At 39.8% G+C, this 18,263-nt stretch overlaps 1 protein-coding gene across 1 annotated transcript in view; it reads left to right on the top strand.

Moving 5' to 3' along the window:
* LOC109916106 (ras GTPase-activating protein 1-like) overlaps positions 1-18,263 on the top strand; it is a 294,682-nt gene that overhangs the window by 50,322 nt on the left and 226,097 nt on the right. Inside the window, exons 6-8 of the mRNA XM_048619515.1 lie at positions 1,517-1,548; positions 14,088-14,140; positions 16,355-16,505. Of these exons, the coding sequence (XP_048475472.1) occupies positions 1,517-1,548; positions 14,088-14,140; positions 16,355-16,505 (236 nt within the window). The remainder of the gene's footprint in view (positions 1-1,516; positions 1,549-14,087; positions 14,141-16,354; positions 16,506-18,263) is intronic.

Raw genomic sequence — 18,263 nt, 5'->3', positions numbered from 1 at the left:
ATGCTGCTTGGCCTGCTGTGTTCATCCAGCTCTACACCTTGTTATCTCATGGTTCAAATTAAGCCTGACCCAACGGAACAGTTCTCTTCACCTCCTCTCCCCTCCCCTCAGTACCTGTGACTGTAATGGCATTCTGGAGTATGATGCTGTGGCCAGTTCATTCATTCTCCCTACAGTCTTGGACTGTCCTCTCTGCGATGTGTTCCAGTCTGTGCAACTCCGGTTCAGATTTGATGAGCTGAGTCAAAGTTCCTCAAACAGTCAACGCCAGCTGAAGATTCGGTCACTGCTAATCACACCAGCATCCGCCAGCTTCTACATACTACAGCTGCAATAAATCACCTGCCCATCTCTATTGTAGAGTGGTAGAATATATTTTCAAGTGCAACAATATTCAAATAATCTATTTTATTTAAAGTTAGGAAGAATAAAGTGGTAGCAGTCACGATACTGTTTTAACAATCCACAATTCACTAAATCGGAGAAAGTGAATTCACATTCTGTTGAGGCAGCTTGAGAATTTCATTTGTTTTAAAGAAAATTTTGAAGTAATAACTTTGACCATGGATCTGTCAAATTGTCATTTTAGGAAAGGCCATGTACCATGCTAACTTTGTTTAACCCTGTGGCTCCAGTTGCATCCCAAGTGATTTGATTCCTTACTCAACTTAGTGTCCTAACAAGCAATTTAGGTAGATCAAATCACAAACTGGAACTTGTGACCTTGTAGCATTACACATTCACCACATGGACTTGATCTGCATTATAATAGATGAGTACTAGTAAAGTGATGTGCTCTAAGAATGCAGTATGTCTTCCACCAGTGTAAGGCACTAAGCAGTTAAATACTGAAATTAAACTTGAGCAAAATGCCCACAAGTAAATGACAGATAACAGTTACACCAGTTGTGACAATCAAGTATAGCATGGATTTTCATAACATCTGCTTTGGCTTTTAAGAATGAACCAACTGGGAATAGTTTTATACCTCCTGAGATGACATTAGGATAGAGTCTAAAAATGTGCTTCAGTTCATCCCCGCATCTACAAGTGCCAATGTGACTACTGATCTAGCATGTCTTTGTAAGTCCTCTTTTGCAGTTACACCTATCAATAAGATCAGAGTTTCTTCTCGTGATCCTTTTGTGGTATTTTGGCATGAAAATTCTTCAGATTGTCAGCTTCAAGATGTTAAGAAAGCAATGAATGGGCCTTCTCTTAGAATTCTGTTTACTTACTCATCTTAACAGGGCCTGTCCATCAGTCTTTCAGGAATCATCCTTTCCTTTATTTAAAACTCTGGTTCACCTCAAATAAGATGAGTTGAATTAAAATGATAAATTTGGAAAATAATTTTTTAATTTGTCCTATGACTTTCAGTCTGATGCAAAGTTTTGAAGAAATTGTGTGTAAAGTAAACAGTTTTGTTATGAATGTGTGGAGCTTTTATTCCTAACTTGTACAGGTACAAGTTCGTTCATTTTGTTTGACTGTTCAATTTGGATTGTGTTTGCAGGACCGTGAAGAAGATCCACATGAAGGAAAAATGTAAGTTTTCAACACTCTTTTTTTTCTTTTATTCCATTGCATTACTAGTAAAATATGACATCAGGAAGACAAAAGTGAAGATACTCTACTCCCTAATGGGAATAGCTGTATAAATTGCACCACTTATATTAAAACATGGAAATTCAGTTAAAAGAATGAAGAAGGTACGTAGGGTCAATAAGTTGCAGTTCTGCCTAAGTTCAGATTTATTTGGACAACTGAAAAATCTTTCTTAATGCTCCAAAATGAATCTTTTCAAATGTAATTATTAATGGAAGGCACTTTTTGCTTAAGTATGAATAGAAGCTAGATCCTTGTACTTTTGACATCTAAGGGCAGAATGTTCCCAGGTTTTGAGCGATGTGGGCATCTGCAAGGCACGTGGAAAAATGGACAAAAATGAGAAAATCAGATTCTCAACGTTTAGAAAGGCAATTCCAATTTTCTAGTTTAGTCTTGAATGGTGAGGTCAGAATCTTGGTGATAAGCAGCTACTACCCCACCTATTCTTTTTTTTTTTTTTAATCTGCAGCTTACAATTCTTCCTTCTGCTTTGAGAAACTAGATGGTGACAATTCCTGACTTGAAAGTCAGATTTGGTTACCTGGCAGATGAAGCTCACTACTTGTTTCTCTGTGTCATTTTAATGTTCCTTCATCAACCTGTCATTGAATGTTCCGTGGACACCATTCTCCTTCCCCCTTTGTCCACTGATTTGGCAAGCCTCACCACATAATCATGGCTGATCCCAGATAAATTCAGAAACCACTTCAGCCCTTCAGAACCTCAGTTTGGAGCTCCTCTCAGGTCACTGCATACATTTCATGTATCCACACAGCAAGTTTCTTATGGCTGTTAGCTTAAGTTCTTAGAACTCACTCACTTTTATGCTTATTTGGAAGCTGTTAACCTCTGTGGATTTCATGGTTTTTTTAGCCAGAGGGCTGGAGGGATTAGTATTAGTGGATGATGAGCGTTTGAGTGCAAGAAAGAAAGTTTTACTGCAGATGTATTCATCCTTTTGAGTGCGTACTCCTGGAATATTATGCACAGTTTTACTTTACTTAACTAAGAAGATACATATTGCCATATAGGGAGTGCAGTGAAATCATCAGACTAATTTTTCTAATGGCAGATTTATTGAATGAGAAGAGATTGTCAACTGAGCCTCAACTCACTGGAGTTTGGAGGAATGAAGGAATAGCATTGAAAAGATATGAAAGTATGATAGAGAAAGACCAATTTGATGCCGGGATGATGCTTCCCTTGGCTGGGGCATTTGGAACAAGAGCTCACTGTCTTAGGATATGCAGTAGGTCAGTTTAAACTGAGATGAGGAGAAATCTCTCCATTCAGAGGGTGGTGAACCTGTGGAATGCTCTATCACAGAAGGCAGATGTTAAGTCACCAAATCTAGTCCAGAAAGAAATGGCTTTCTGGAGACATTAAAAGGTCAAAGGGTATGAACGATGATCAACCATGTTCATCTTGAATAGTAGAACAGAGCAATTGGCTGAATGGCCTGCTGTTTCAGTTTCCTACATATCTCTCCTTCAACTTTTTGCTGGGGAAGAAGTCACCAGGCACAATTAGAAATACAGCTGTTTGTGACAACTTCAGATGCCAATTTGCGTAGGATTTGCTAATGACTCATATTAACAAATGTTTTGTGATTGAGGTTCACCAGCTTTACTTTGATACTTTGATCTTAGAATCCAGTAACTAATGTCTGTACAATGTTGGCATAATGATGATGACACAAGAAACCGTTCAGTTCCTCAAGTCATCCCCTTAGTCCTGCAGATATTTCCTTTTACAGGTATATATTTTATCTCCTTTGAACATTAATTTGAAATCTGCTTTCAGTTAATAAACTCTAGATTTGAGAGATTAACCTGGTTCAAAGATAAATGTGGGGGAAATGGATTTTGATTTGTAGGACACCAGTAATGGGGAAAGTGGGCACTATACTGTTGGGATAAACATCATCTGAACTGTGTTCTGGCACTCCACAAGGGTGGTAGCATGGGCTTTAAACTAAAAGACAGGGGAATATCATGGGAGAGGAGATGTGTAAAACTAATGGGAAAACAACAAGGTATAGTACTAGAACAGGGAGAGATTTTAGATGTGGTAATAAGCAATGAGACAGGATTGGTTAGTAATGTGATGGTAAAGGAGCTTCTACGTGACATTAATAAAATTATAATTGAATTTCACGTTTAGTTGGAAGGGGAGATGTATGGGCCTTTTTACTGTGGAAAAAGATATACATGCAACAGAAACAGTTAAGACCAGATGCATGCTGCTTTTTCCTGGGATGAAAAGCTTGTTGCATAAAGGAAGGTTGAAACAGTTAGGCCTTCATTCATTGAAGTTTAAAAGAATGAGAGGTAGTCTTATTTAAACAAGTAAGCGCTGAGAGCACTTGATATAATCAATACTAAGAGGAAGTTTCCTCTTATGGCTGGAACTAGAACTGAAGGCACCATTTAAAGAAAACTCGTCTCTTTTAAGATTGCGATAAGGAGAATTTTGTTTTTATTTCGGAGGGCTGTTTGTATATGAAATGCTCTTTACCAGAAAGCAGTGAAGCCTTGCTCTTTGAATTTATTCAAGGCTAAGTTAGATGTTTGATATGTGAGAGGGTTAGGGGTTATTGGAGCAGGCAGTAAAGTGCAGTTGAGCTCACCACTAATGTTATTGAATGGCAGAACAGGCCTGAAAGACTGAATGAGCTATTCCCGTTTCTAACTCCAGTGAATACTAGACCATATCAATGTATTTATTAAAATTCTCTTCCTCTGCCTTCTGGTTCTTTTGTTAATGAGCTTAATTTGATGAAACAATTATGATTTTCGGCATTTGATTCTAGTTTAGCAACTTTCTAGAAGCGGATTCACCTCAGACCAATCACTGGATTCAGTCTCTAGTGCTGAGATAGGCCAAATACGTGGCATTGAATTTGAATACTAGGAATGCAAATTGAAGCACGCCTGCCTGTGTAGGCAGTTATTAACGTGTTTAAAGACCGGTCACTTATTTAGCTAATGAGGCAACTGAGACTTTTGGTTACAGCTCCTGGAAGGCTTTCGATGTTTGACTCATTATTGGGGCTGGTCAAGGAGTAATTTTTGACACTGTGCAGTAGCATCATAGAAAGAGGGAAGAGAGACTTTTAAGTAATATATTTTCATGATCTCGGGCTGTTCCAAAACACTTCATAGGTAATTGGACATTTTAGAAGGGTAGACAGTGTTGAAATGTGAAAAATGCAGCAATGCACAAGAGAAAAGTACCAGAGACAGTAGAGGTGATGAGAAATATAATTTTTCTTTGCCCACCCATGGTATGGCAGGACAGAGTTGTTTAACTGTTCATGAGATGTGAGCCTTGCTGGAAAAGCTCATTTATTCCTTGTTGCTTATTGTACTTGAAAAGCTGCTGATGAACCATGTTAGCTTAGTTGGCTGTATAGGTGGTTTACAATGTAAAGAGATGCCAGAAGCATAAGAGATAACAAGGTGTAGAGCTGGATGAACACACAAGAAATTTCTGAAGAAGGGTCTAGGTCTGAAACATCAGCCTTCCTGCTCCTCTCATGCTGCTTGGCCTGCTGTGTTCATCCAGCTCTATACCTTGTTATCTCAGATTCTCCAGCATCTGCAGTTCCTACTATCTCTGCCAGAAGCATAAGTTCAGTTTCTGTAGTGGTGGAGGTTACAATGTAGGACCCTGTCTCAATCTTTCATCTCATCTAAGACATGTTAAACCAGCATCAGTCGTTTCTCTCTAATAAAAGAGCAACTCTAAACCATATCCATGTATAAATTTCTTAGCCCTTTCTTGCAACTTTCTTTCTTACTCATTTCAGTGTCATCTGCAGATTTTGCTATAGTACTTTGTATCTCCACATCTAAATCATTCATATAGATTGTAAATAATTGGGGCCTGAGAACTGAACCCTGTGACACCCAACTAGTTGCATCTTGCCAACCAGAAAAAGACCCATTTGTCATGACTCTGTTTTCTATTAGTTAGCCAATTCTGTATTCAAGCTAACAAATTACCCCTAGTCCAGTCTGATCTTGTGCATTTAACCTTTTGTGCAACACCTTATCAAATACATTCTGAAAGTTCAGAAATCTTATAACTACAGGAACCCAAATATCTATATTGTTTGTTACATCTTCAAAGACTTCTCGCAATTTAGTCAAACCATGCTGGCTCTGATGGATTGTATTTTGACTGTCCAAATGTCCTGTTATTACTTCCTTTGATAATGGATTTTAACAATTATGCAATAACACACATTAAACTAACTTGTCTGGAGTTTCCTACTTTCTGCCTCTTTCACCTTTTAAACCTTTCCTGCATCTGGGGAATTTTCAAATATAATCAATGGATCCACTATCTCTGCTCTCTCCTTCAAGACCCTTTGATGTAGGCCACCAGGCCTTGGGGATACATCTGCCTTCAATCAGTGGTTTGCTTAGAATTTTTCCTATTGGTGGTGATTGTTCTAAGTTCCTCCCTTTTTACAACCTCCTGCATAACCTGTTACTGTTGGAATGGTACCAGTGTCCAACGCTATGAAAACTGAAACAAAATATTGATTACATGGCTGTCACTTCTGTGTTCACCACTATTAAATCCCAGTCTCATTCTCCAAGGGACCAACATTCATTTTAGCTACTCTTCTCCTTTTTCACATACTTACAGAAGTTTTTGCTATCTGTTTTTATATTTTGCACTAGTCTTCTCAATAATTTGCCTTTCCTCTCTTTTTAATGTTTTTGTTTTAGTGACCATTTGATGATCTTTAAAAGTTTCCCAATCTTCCAGCCTACCATTCATCTTTTCAATATGGTATGCTTTAGTTTTTGTCTTTATATTATTTTAAACGTCCTTGCTTAGCTTTGGATGTTTTCACCTTCTTACAATCTTTCTTTCTCAAATGTATATTTAGGAGGGAGAAATTAAATATATCCTCAAACATCTGCCATTGCTCGTCAATTGTACTACCCTGCCCAATCCACTAGGGCCTGATCTGTCCTCATATCTATGTAATTAGCTTTGCTTAATTCCAGAACGTGTGTGGGAGTCTAGTTTCTTGCCTTCCAACTGAATTTGATCACTCTTCTCTGGAGGATCTTTTACTATGAGATAATTGATTAATCCTACCTCATTACGCAATACCAAATCCAAAATAACCTGCTCCCTGTTTGGCCGTCCAAGAAACCATCTTGAATGCATTCAATTAACTCTCCCTTGAGACCATCCTTATCAATTTGATTAATCCAGTCTATATGCATATTAAAATCACCTGTGTTTATTGCTGTATCTTTCTTATAAGCCTCCAGCATTTTCTTTTTATTCTGTGCCTCACTGTGGGACCATTTTTGAGGGACCTGTGGATTACTGCCACCAGTGACTTCTTTTCCTCACTGTTTCTTATTTCTACCCAGACTGATTCTACCTCTTAATTGTCCAGCGCCTGATAGTATTTCTCACTACAGCACTGATCTCCTCCTTTTACTATCAAAGTATTGCAACTTTGTTTTCCTTCCTGCCTATCATTCCAGAAGCAGAGTACCCTTGGATATTCAGTTCCCAAACCTTGTCTCCCTGTAACCACGACTGAGTAATTGGCTCCAAATCATACAAATTTCTCTATTTATGCTCTTAACTCACTAATTTTGTTCTGAATGCTTTGTGCTGTTGTATGAATCCTTGAAGTGAAATGACGTTCATGCATTCTATCCCTTCCTTCCCTGGTAACAATCAGACTCATTGCTAACCTGCTTCTACTTTAACTTTGATTTTCTAATTTTCCAACCAATTGACCCCAACCTCCCTGACTGTTTAGTTTAAAGCCCTATCTACAGACCCTAGTTATGTGACTTATCAGTGTGATTAAGGTGGAACCCATGCCATCAAAAAAGTCTGCTCTTTTCTCCGTACTGGAACTTGTAACTTCAACAGGTTGGTATCTTATTTTTAGGCTGCTCCTGGCATGCATCCTATACTCCTCATTGAACCACTGTTGGTTTCTTAGTTTGATTGTAATGATAAAATGCAGGATATGACCGGTCATGAGGTTATAGCTTGCGGTTGAATGAAGTTCTGCTGTTGTCAGCCCTCAGTACCTCATGGATATTTTTTGAGCTACTGCATCTGATCTGAATGGATACCACACTAAAAGATCCCTGTATGAAGATAGGACTTGATTTTCATGAAGGTTAGCGTGGTCAATATTGCCATAGCAGATGCATCTACAGCAGTTGAGATTGGTGAGGACTTGGTCATGTAGGTTTGTCCCACTCATTACCTGCTGCAGCCACAGCACGGCAGTTATGTCCATTAGGACTTCACTATCTCAGTCAGTAAAACTGCCACCAAGCCATTCCCGTTGATGGACATTTGAAGAACCCACCCAGATTATGCTTATGATCTTTGCTGCTACTAACTGATGTTCAGTATGAAGGAGTGTTAATTCAACGGCTGAGGGAAGATGATAAATAATAAACAGCAGGTGGTTTCCTTGCTCTTGTTTGACCTGATGATATGAGGCTTCATTGAATATGGAGTTAATGAGGAATCTCAAGGCCAATTTCCCCCTCTTAGCTATGTACCACTTGGCCACCATCTCTGGTGAAACTGGCCAGTTGGTCTGACAAGGGTGAAGAAGACGACTTGGGCATCGACATAAACATTGATGCAGTAAAATGACTACAGGGAGTTCTGCTATAACTCGTGTTTCATTAACGTGAAATGGCTTTAACGCGATTGATGAATAATGGATGCCGTTTGAATAACGCAAACTTTCTGCTGTACAAGTGTAATGATTTTCTGTGATGATTTCCCTGTAATACGATTTTCTATGGTAATTTTCTATAGCATGATGCCACGCAAGAATGCAACTATTGCATCATAGGAAAACTACTTGTATGCCTGCTTACTGGTCCATTAGTCTATGGGAGAGTTCTTTCATACAGGTTCTCCGATATTAACGAGGTTGGCTTTATGAAGTTGCTTAAGCATTGTGTGTTTTTGTCTTTTCATAGAATAGAATCATAGAATCCCTACAGTGTGGCAACAGGCCCTTTAGCGCAACAAATCCGCACCTAACCTCAGAGCATCCCACCCAGACCCATCCCCCTATAACCCACCTAATCTACACCTCTCTGAACACTACGGGCAATTTAGCATGGCCGATCTGCCTAACCTGCACATATTTGGACTGTGGGAGGAAACCGGAGCACCAGAGGAAACCCATGCAGACATGGGGAGAATGTGCAAACTCCACACACAGTCGCCCGAGGCTGGAATAGAACCCGGGTCCCTGGCACTGTGAGGCAGCAGTGCTAACCACTGTGCCACCGTGCCGCCTCTTTTCTGTTGTCTAGGTCTCTGATGGGTGCCCCTTGCAGATTTATTCTTCAATTTTTCTGTTTTGCTGTTTGTTACAGCTGCGTGTCTTGGTACACCATTTTGGAGGACATTTTAAACCCTTTACTGGGGATCATTGTGCAAGAAGGGAGATTTCATATCCTGCAAGAATAGTGAATAAGATGGGTGTTTGTAATAATCCGATGGTTCAATGATCATCTTTACTAATTTTCAATTCCAGATTTGTTGTTAATTTAAATTGGTCCAACTACCTTGGTGGGATTTGAACTTGCACTACCATGCCTGTGGATTGCTAGTCCAATAAAATTTTCTCAAGCATAGAAGTAAACATGTAAAGTATCTTATCTTGAATAGGTAACACAATAGAAACGGAGTCCAGAGTTAAACAGCATGGAAACAGATCCTATGGTCTAACTCATCCATGCCGACCAGATATCCTAAACTGATCTTGCCCCATTTGCCAGCATTTGGCCCATCATGATTTTATAAGCCTCTATAAGGCCACCCCTCAGCCTCTGATGCTCCAGGGAAAACTGCCCCAGCTTATTCACCCTCTCCCTATAGATCAAACTCTCCAATCCTGGCAATCTCCTCGTAAATCTTTTCTGCATCCTCTCAGTTTTAACAACATCCTTTCTATAGAAGGATGAACAGAATTCCAAAAGTGGCCTCACCAATGTCCTGTACAGCTGCAATATGACATCCCAACTCCTATACTCAGTACTATGACCAATAAAGGCAGGCGTGCCAAATGCCTTTTTCACCACCCTGTCTACCTGTGATTAATTGATTTTATTATGACGTGTACCGAAATATAGTGAAAAGCTTTGTTTATGAGCAGTACAGGCAGATCATAGTAAGCAAGGATGTATAGATCAAAAAGACTTAGCAGTGTATGCAGGTTACTTCGCACAGTGTGTGCGGTAGGCGAGATTAGCATTATTTGAGGCTAGAGAGTCCATTCACCAGTCTGATAACGGCCAGGATGAAGCTGTTCTTGAACCTGCTCGTGCATGTGTTCAGGCTTCTGCATCTTCTGCCTGATGGAAAGCTTGTAGGAGATCGTTACTGGAGTGGGATGGGTCTTTGTTGGCAACCTTTCCACAGCAGCGAGCCATGTACATGGAGTCCATGGATGAAAGGTTGGCTTTCGTAATGGTTTGGGCCGTGAAAACCACTTTCTGTAGTTTCTAACGGTCCTGGGCAGATCAGTTGCCATACCAGATCGTTATGCACCCGGACAGTATGCTTTCAGTTGTCCCTCTGTAGAAGTTGGGGAGGGTCCTTACGCACATGCCAAATTTCCTGAGCTGCCTCAGGAAGAAGAAGCATTGTTGTGCCTTCTTGACCGTTGCATCTATGTGGGAAGTCCAGGACAGTTTGTCGGTTATCTCAACTTCGAGGATCTTGATGCCCTCCACCCTCTCAACCTCAGTTCCATTGATGTTGATGGGGCTTTGTTCTCCTCCTTTCTTTCTGAAGTCCCTGATCAATTCTTTAGTTTTGCTGATGTTAAGAGAGAGGTTACTGTCATTGCACTACGTCACTAAGCCCTCTGTCTCCCTTCTGTATTTTGACTCGTCAGTGTTAGATATCCATCTGGCTACAGTGGTGTCGTCAGTGAACTTGTAGATGACGTTCGTTTGGAATTTGGCTTTTCCACTTTCAAGGAATTATGTACCTGCACCCTTAGAGTCCTAGAATAATATAGCATAGAAACACGCCCTTCTGTCCAAAGTGGTCCATGCTGACCATGGTGTCCACTCAGTTCCAATTGCCCATATTTGGTCCATATCCCCCTCAACCCTTCCCAGCCATGTACCTATCCAAATGTTTTTTAAATGTTGCAATTGTACGTGTCTCAATCACTTTCTCTGGCAGCCTATTCTATGTACGCACCACTCTCTGCGTGAAGTAGTTGCCCCTCAGGTCCTCCAGTCTTTCCCCCCTCGCTTTAAACCAATGGCTTCTAATTTTTAATTCCCCATCCCTGGGAAAAAGACTACATCCATTCATCCTGTCTATGCCCCTCATGATTTTATACATCTCAATACGTCATCGCTCATTCTCCTACATTCCAAGGAATGAAGTCCTATCCTGGCCAACTTCTCTCTATAACTTAGGCCTACTAGTGCTGGCAACATCCTCATAAATCTTCTTTGCACATTTTTCACTTTAACTATGCCTTTCCTATAACAGGGTGACCTAAACTGTACACAATACTCCCAAGTATGGCCTCACTGACACCTTGTACAACTGTAACATAATGTCCCAACTCCTATACTCAGTGCCTCGACCAATGAAGGCCAGCATGCTAAATGCCTTCTTCACCACCCTGTCTACCTGTGACGCCACTTTCAACAAACTATGCAGTTGTACTCCTTGGTTCCTCTATTCCACAACAATCCTCAGGAACTTACCATTTACTGCATAAGTCCTACTTAGTTTGACTTTCCAAAGTGCTGTACCTCACACTTACCTGTATTGAATTGCATTTGCCAATCCTCAGCCCACTTCCCCATCTGATCAAGATCCCTCTGTAATTTTTGATAACCTTTCTCACTATCAATGATACCTCCTAATTTTGTATCATCTGCAAACTTGCTGATCATGCCTTGTACATTCACATCCAGATCATTTACGTAAATAACAAATAACAAATGTCCCAGCACCGACTCCTGTGGCACACCACTACTCTCGGGCCTCCTCCAGTCCAAGAAACAACCTTCACCTGTCACCTTGTGCTTCCTAGCATCGAGCCAATTTTGAATCCAATTAGCTAGCTCTCCCTGGATCCCATGCAGCCTAACCTTCATGACTAGCCTGCCAAGCGGGGTCTTGTCAACGACTTTACTAAAGTCCATGTAGACAACATCCCTTATCTATTCTCATGGATACCTCTTTGAAAATCTCAAAGACTTGCTGCTCACGAGCCCTAATCAGACCTTGACTATCCAAATGTTGGTTGATCCTGTCCCTCGGTATCCTCTCCAATAACCTGCCTACCGCTGATGTCAGGTTCATTGGCCTGTAGTTCCCTGGCTTGTCTTTGCAACCTTTCTTAAACAATGGGGCAACATTTGCCACCCTCTAATCTTCCGGAACGTCACCACTGATCTTGTTGTTCAGCAACACACTCTAGGGCCCCACCATTAGGTGTATAAGTCCTGCCCTCATTTGCATTACCAAAATGCAGCGCCTCGCATTTATCTAGATTAAGTTCCATTTGCCACTCCTGCCCAATGACCCATCTGATCAGGTCCCATTGTACTCTAAGATAACATTCTTCACTGTCCACTACACCACCAATTTTGATGTTATCTACAAGCTTACTAACCATACCTTCTATATATATTTACATCCAAATCATTTATATAAATGGCGAAAAGCAGTGGACCTGGCACTGATCCTTGTGGCATGCCACTGGTCACAGGCCTTCAGTCTGAGAAACAACCTTCCACCACCAACCTCTGTCTCTGACTTTCAAGCCAATTTTGTATCCAGTTTTTTTAGCTCGACCTAGAGTCCAAGTGATCTAGCCTTGCTAAGTAGCCTACCATGGAACCTTGTTGCATGTCTTGCTGAAGTCCATGTAGACAATGTCTACTGCTCTACCTTCTTCAATCTTCTTTGGCACTTCTTCAAAAAACTTAATTAAGTTAATAAAATGTGATTTCCCATGCACAAAGCCACATTGACAGATTAGGGATAGTCAATGCCTTTCCAAATGCATGTAAATCCTGTCCCTCAGAATCCTCTCCAACAACTTACCCACCACTGATGTCAGGCTCAACAGCCTGTAGTTCCCTGGCTTTTCTTTACCACCTTTCTTAAATATGGCATCACATGTGTCAAGATATCTACTGCCTCATGCCTACTTTGGTGTGATTGCAGAAAAACAAGTAACTGCAACTGAAGTTCTGCACTGCCAATTGATGGAACCACTGTGTAGGGCAATGGATGGTGGGAATGTACTGACTTTTGATGTTAGGTATTTCCCCATCGACAGTAAAAGGTTCCTGGTACTGAGAACTGAACGCTTGTCATAGTTGTCACTTGTCTATTGGCCAATTTCGTGACTATCTTGGGTTAGGGCTGACTCCAAAACACAGCAACTGACATGAGAAACAGAACCAAAGCACTGCCTGTAGTAACTTGATAGTTGGATACCTGAGCCATAGTGATAGGACACTATTGATGATTGACTTGCCTTCTTGGTTCTTTGATAAAACTGGGATGCAAATCTAACTTTATGAATATTAGCAAGTCAGGAAAAAGTGCATTTCGTAATGGCAAGTGGAAACCCAACAGTTTTCACGATAGCTTGAATTGTAAATTGTTCATTTCAACCTTGATGAATGTTAACGTGCTGGAGATCCAACTGACTACAAAAGATGGAAAGAGGGCTTATGTGGTGCAGTGATAGTGTCCCTACCCCACCTGCTCCACAGTTATATCATAACATCTCTAACAGCTCTGAACAAGTTGATTTGAAAATATTGATTCATTTGAGTTGTTTTAAATAAGGTCGAAAGGTGAAAGAAAATTAAATTGAATGCCTGCCACAGGTTAATCAATGTTTGGAAACAGTTTAGCTGTCCTATATAAAGCATTTGAGGTTCTTTTCCTGTTCACTTTCTTCTTTGAGATATATAAATTTTAATAATCGTCTCCTTTCCTTGGTTAAGCAACTATATTTTGTCCTGATGAAGATCTTTGTGCGTGAAGATAGCATGACAACTTGAGAATGCAGCAGAGACTGTAGTTTTGTAAGCCTGGACTATAAAAACCCAGTCCTCTGCACTTGAGTGGTCCATTACTGGTGGAGAGCAAGATCTGGGTGTATTCTGTCATGTAGGAGATTTAGTCAGGGTGTCTGACTTCTGAGATGTTGACTGGAAAAAACTTGCATGAATTTTTAGCATCCGTGAGCAACATGTAAGCTACTGCAGCCATACCTTGCATTCCCAAAATACCTCCAAGTTATAGCAGGTGAATATCTCTCTGTTCACTTTTTGCAGTACAATTTGATTTGACTTGCATGGTTAATGCAGCTCTGCTTTAATAGATAATATTATTAAAGCAAAAAATGTTTTTAAAAATTATCGTACTTTCACTTTTTTCAGCTGGTTTCATGGCAAGATATCAAAGCAAGACGCATATAATCTACTGATGACAGGTATTGATTTACGACAATGCTATCGGCTAATTGCGTGAAAATGTTATTTTGTATTTCTAAAACATGTCCTTGTATCTCATTTTTACCTTTGTCCATTATGTCAAAAGTCCTTTGAATGATATTATTAAAGAATGACTTGAGTATAAGGGCCTGTTGTGCCCTTGCCCAAACTCTGTGAAGACAATTCAACTAGCTCCATACCTCGCCTTTTCTGATAGCCATGTGACTTTTCTGCTTGGGTAAATATTCAACTCTCTTTTCAAAGCTATGATTGGATCACTACATACTCAGAGTGCATTCCAAATCTTAATCACCTGCTGTGAAAATAGTTTTTTTTTCCTTGGTTACCTGTTTGGTACCACTTCACCTTAAATTGGTGTCTTCTGGCTGTCAAATCACCTACCAATGCAAACTGATTCCCCTCATCTTTTCATCTGGACCTCTCATGATTTTGAACAGTTCAATAAAATCTCTTTTCCACTTTCTCTAAGGAGACCATTCCCAGCTTCTGCAGTCTATCCAAGCAACTGAAGTCCCTCATGTCTGGTCTTCTCTCTAACTTCTCTGATACCGACCCATCCCAAGTTTTTTTTTTTTTTTTTTTTTTTGTTCTGGCATTTTCCTTAGATTTGTAAGCTTTATTGTGTATTGCCTCCCTTCATTCTTTCTGACAAAATATCACCAAACATTTCTATATTAAATTTTATCTGCCACGTATCCTCCTATTTTGTTAGTCCCTCTGTTTCTTCTTGATGTCTCACTTTTGACCTCAGTTCTCACTATTTTCAAGATTTGGGTGATCTGCACATATTGAAATTGTATGTTCTACGTACTCGGGTCGAGTTCATTAATAGAGATCAAGAAAAACTGTGGTCTAACCCCTTGGGTACACATTGTATATTGCAACTTTAAAATATCTGTGCTCTCCACTAAACTTGAGTATTATTTTACTACAATGAGACTAGGTGGCAATCTGTTAGCAGTTCCAAATGTTGTCATGGCTTCCTGTAATGTTACCTGTTGCTGCGTTTTCCTCTCCTACTACCTTTTTCTCTAATTTTTCCTGCCGCTACATGCACACCAACAGTTTCCTGAACCAGAAAATGCATTGATACACCAGTTGGCATGCACATACTCCTGAGTGTCTGCACAGCTCAACTGTGTGCTTTCAGAAACTAATATTTATCAACATTAATTTCTAAAGAGAAGTATATTTTGTAGTACCAAGAGTTAAGTAAATTTATTAGATTGCCTTTTCTACTTTTACTTTACTAATTTCGTTAATTTTGTTTAAAACTTTCAATTTTTCCTAAAACACATGCTTGCCCTTTTTAGTAAGTTTGTCCATGGATTGCACACACTGACACAACTTTGCTATTTTGTATGCTCATGTGCTAAATCATGTTTGCAAGCTTTTAGTTTTTTGTTTCAAAATAAGCTTAATGATTAATTTTATAAACATTGTTCAGAGCAAGTTTGTATTTAATAGCATTTATAAATTGCTAGGATGTGTGTGTGCACTCACACAGGCAGACATAAGTATAAACTTATAATTTCAATTTGGTCTTCTAAAAACTCCAGAAAGATTATTAAGTTGAAAAAGGCCATTTTCAATGCCAATTCAATTTTGAAGCAATTAAAAACATTTTTTACCTTGTATTTTAATGGCAGTTGCAAAGTGTAACAATTTTAACTGACTGTCAAGACAATTTTAAAAGTTGAGTTAGAGCAGCATTTTTCTTCGTCCTAATTTGAGATTAGTTTTAAAACATCCCATACACAAAGTTGTAGATTGAAAACACACTAATTTTCTTTCACGTAAACAGAAGTGAAAGAAGGAAATGGATGAAGGAACCACTGGCTGCTTTGAGTGACCTTGAGAGTGAGGGATGAGTGAGTTGAGGTGAATTAAGAACAGTAGGGAAAATATAGATTAGGGATGAGCAGACAGCTTGCACATTAAATTGGGTTAGTGATGGAATTAAAGGGTTGGTAGAAATAGGTCTTAGTAGTTGGAAAACACATCAATAAGAAGTGGAATGCAAGTAACTGGAATGATGGAAGAGGTTGCTGTGGGCTGAACGCCACATATTGCATAAAGCATATGATTGCATTTTACATCAGTTGCAATATATCCAGCTGTTTTCAGCAAACACTTAATTGCAAGCTTCTTCGATTTAGAGAAGATCCTAAATTTGCATTTCTTTTATTTAGTTGGCCAAATATGCAGCTTTCTTGTAAGACCATCAGATAACACACCGGGTGACTACTCGCTTTATTTTCGGACTAATGAAAATATTCAACGATTTAAAATATCTCCAACATCGAGCAATCAATTTATGATGGGTGGCCGATACTACAACAGGTAACTGTTCTCTTCTTTTGTACAGTTTTTGCAAATTAAGGGTGGAGGAAACAACTGAATATTATAGTTATAGTAGGAACTGCTGATGCTGGAGAATCTGAGATAACAAGATGTAGAGCTGGATGAACACAGCAGGCCGAGCAGGCAAGCTGACGTTTCGGGTCGAGACCCTTCTCCAGAAGTGGGGGAGGAGAAGGGGATTCTGAAATAAATAGGGAGAGAGGGGGAGGCGGAGGCGGATAGAAGATGGAGAGAGGAGACGGACAGGTCAAAGAGGCGGGGTTGGAGCCAGTAAAGGTGAATGTAGGTGGGGTGTTAAGGAGGGGATAGGTCGGTCCAGGTCAAGGAGGCGGGATGAGGTTAGTGGGTAGGAGATGGGGGTGCGGCTTGAGGCGGGGACGAGTTGGGCTGGTTTTGGGATGCGGTAAGGGGAGGGGAGATTTTGAAGCTCGTGAAGTCCATATTGATACCCTTGGGCTGCAGGGTTCCCAAGTGAAATATGAGATGCTATTCCTGCAGCCTTCGGGTGCCATCCTTATGGCAATGCAGGAGGCCCAGGATGGACATGTTGTCCAAGGAATGGGAGTGGGAGGGGGAGTTGAAATGGTCCACGACTGGGAGGTGTAGTTGTTTGTTGCGAACCGAGCTTAGTTGTGTTAACTTAATCTCCAGAGTCTTCTGTTCTGCACAACCAGCACGACCTTGCTTCTATATCTCTCTTGGCTTCTTTATTTGTGCCAGCCTAGGAAATTTAAAAACCTGCAGTTCTCAACAGTTCTCTTCCCATGAGTGCTACCCACTACTCCCACTTTAAAAAAAACAAAAAAACAATTAGGTGAAGCAAGCAAAGACCAATTGACAAACCAAGAGCGTAACACACAAAACAAGGAAGCTGAGACACACACAGCATGCTAAAAAAGTAAAGGACAAACTATGTTCCCTGACTTACATAAGCAGTGTCAAAGGAATTCCATACAATTATGTATTTTTTTTTAAGTAACACTGAATATAGCCATATTTAATTGCTTTTGGAGAATAAAAACATTTGAATTCCTTTTTTTTTTAAAGCTTCCTTGTAAATGGTCTGTATTTGTGTTGCCCTTGAGAATATACTCAGAGAGCTGATTGAACATTGTTTTCCAGGCAAGTTAACCTTCATATTTTTATTTGACTTTTCAGGTCATGAGGCAAGGAGTTCAGTGCTGATGCTTGTATGAATAGTGAACTGTTAAGGTTAACTTCATCAATATCAATATAATTATCTACATAGGGGAACAAAATCATTATTTCATGGGCTTCACTTGTTCCCCAAAACTTTCCAAATATCTAAATTTCAATTTGATGACTGCAGTCTTGAATACTGAATTCCTTTTTCCATTTGTATGTCTTTCTCATGCAATTTAAAACAAGACTCCAAATTTGAAAATTTCTGCCATGGCATGCCCTTTAAAGTTTCATAGCTCAATTGTTGTGATTTCCGACTGTCACAGCCGCAACGTTCAAGTTCTATTTCCTGTTTAGGTGGTAGATATATTCTGTTGTTTCTTAGGCCAGAGAAATTCTCAATTTAGTGCTCCTTGTTTGGTTCCTCAACAAACAGGTAGCAAATGTTGGCCAGCTATCAGTGACTGTATCTTGAGTGAATTTAAAAACAATTAAGAGAATTTTATTCTTTAAAAACATCAAGCAATTGATTCAGTACTAGAAATAAATTTTTCTAGAATGTTCAATGATCAGTTTGTATAAAAACAGTGAGAC

The sequence above is a fragment of the Rhincodon typus genome, chromosome 3 (genome assembly GCF_021869965.1).
Source record: "Rhincodon typus isolate 14 chromosome 3, sRhiTyp1.1, whole genome shotgun sequence".
Lineage (NCBI taxonomy): Eukaryota > Metazoa > Chordata > Chondrichthyes > Orectolobiformes > Rhincodontidae > Rhincodon > Rhincodon typus.
Note: the sequence above shows the minus strand (reverse complement) of the source record. Positions and strands in the feature narration are given on the sequence as shown.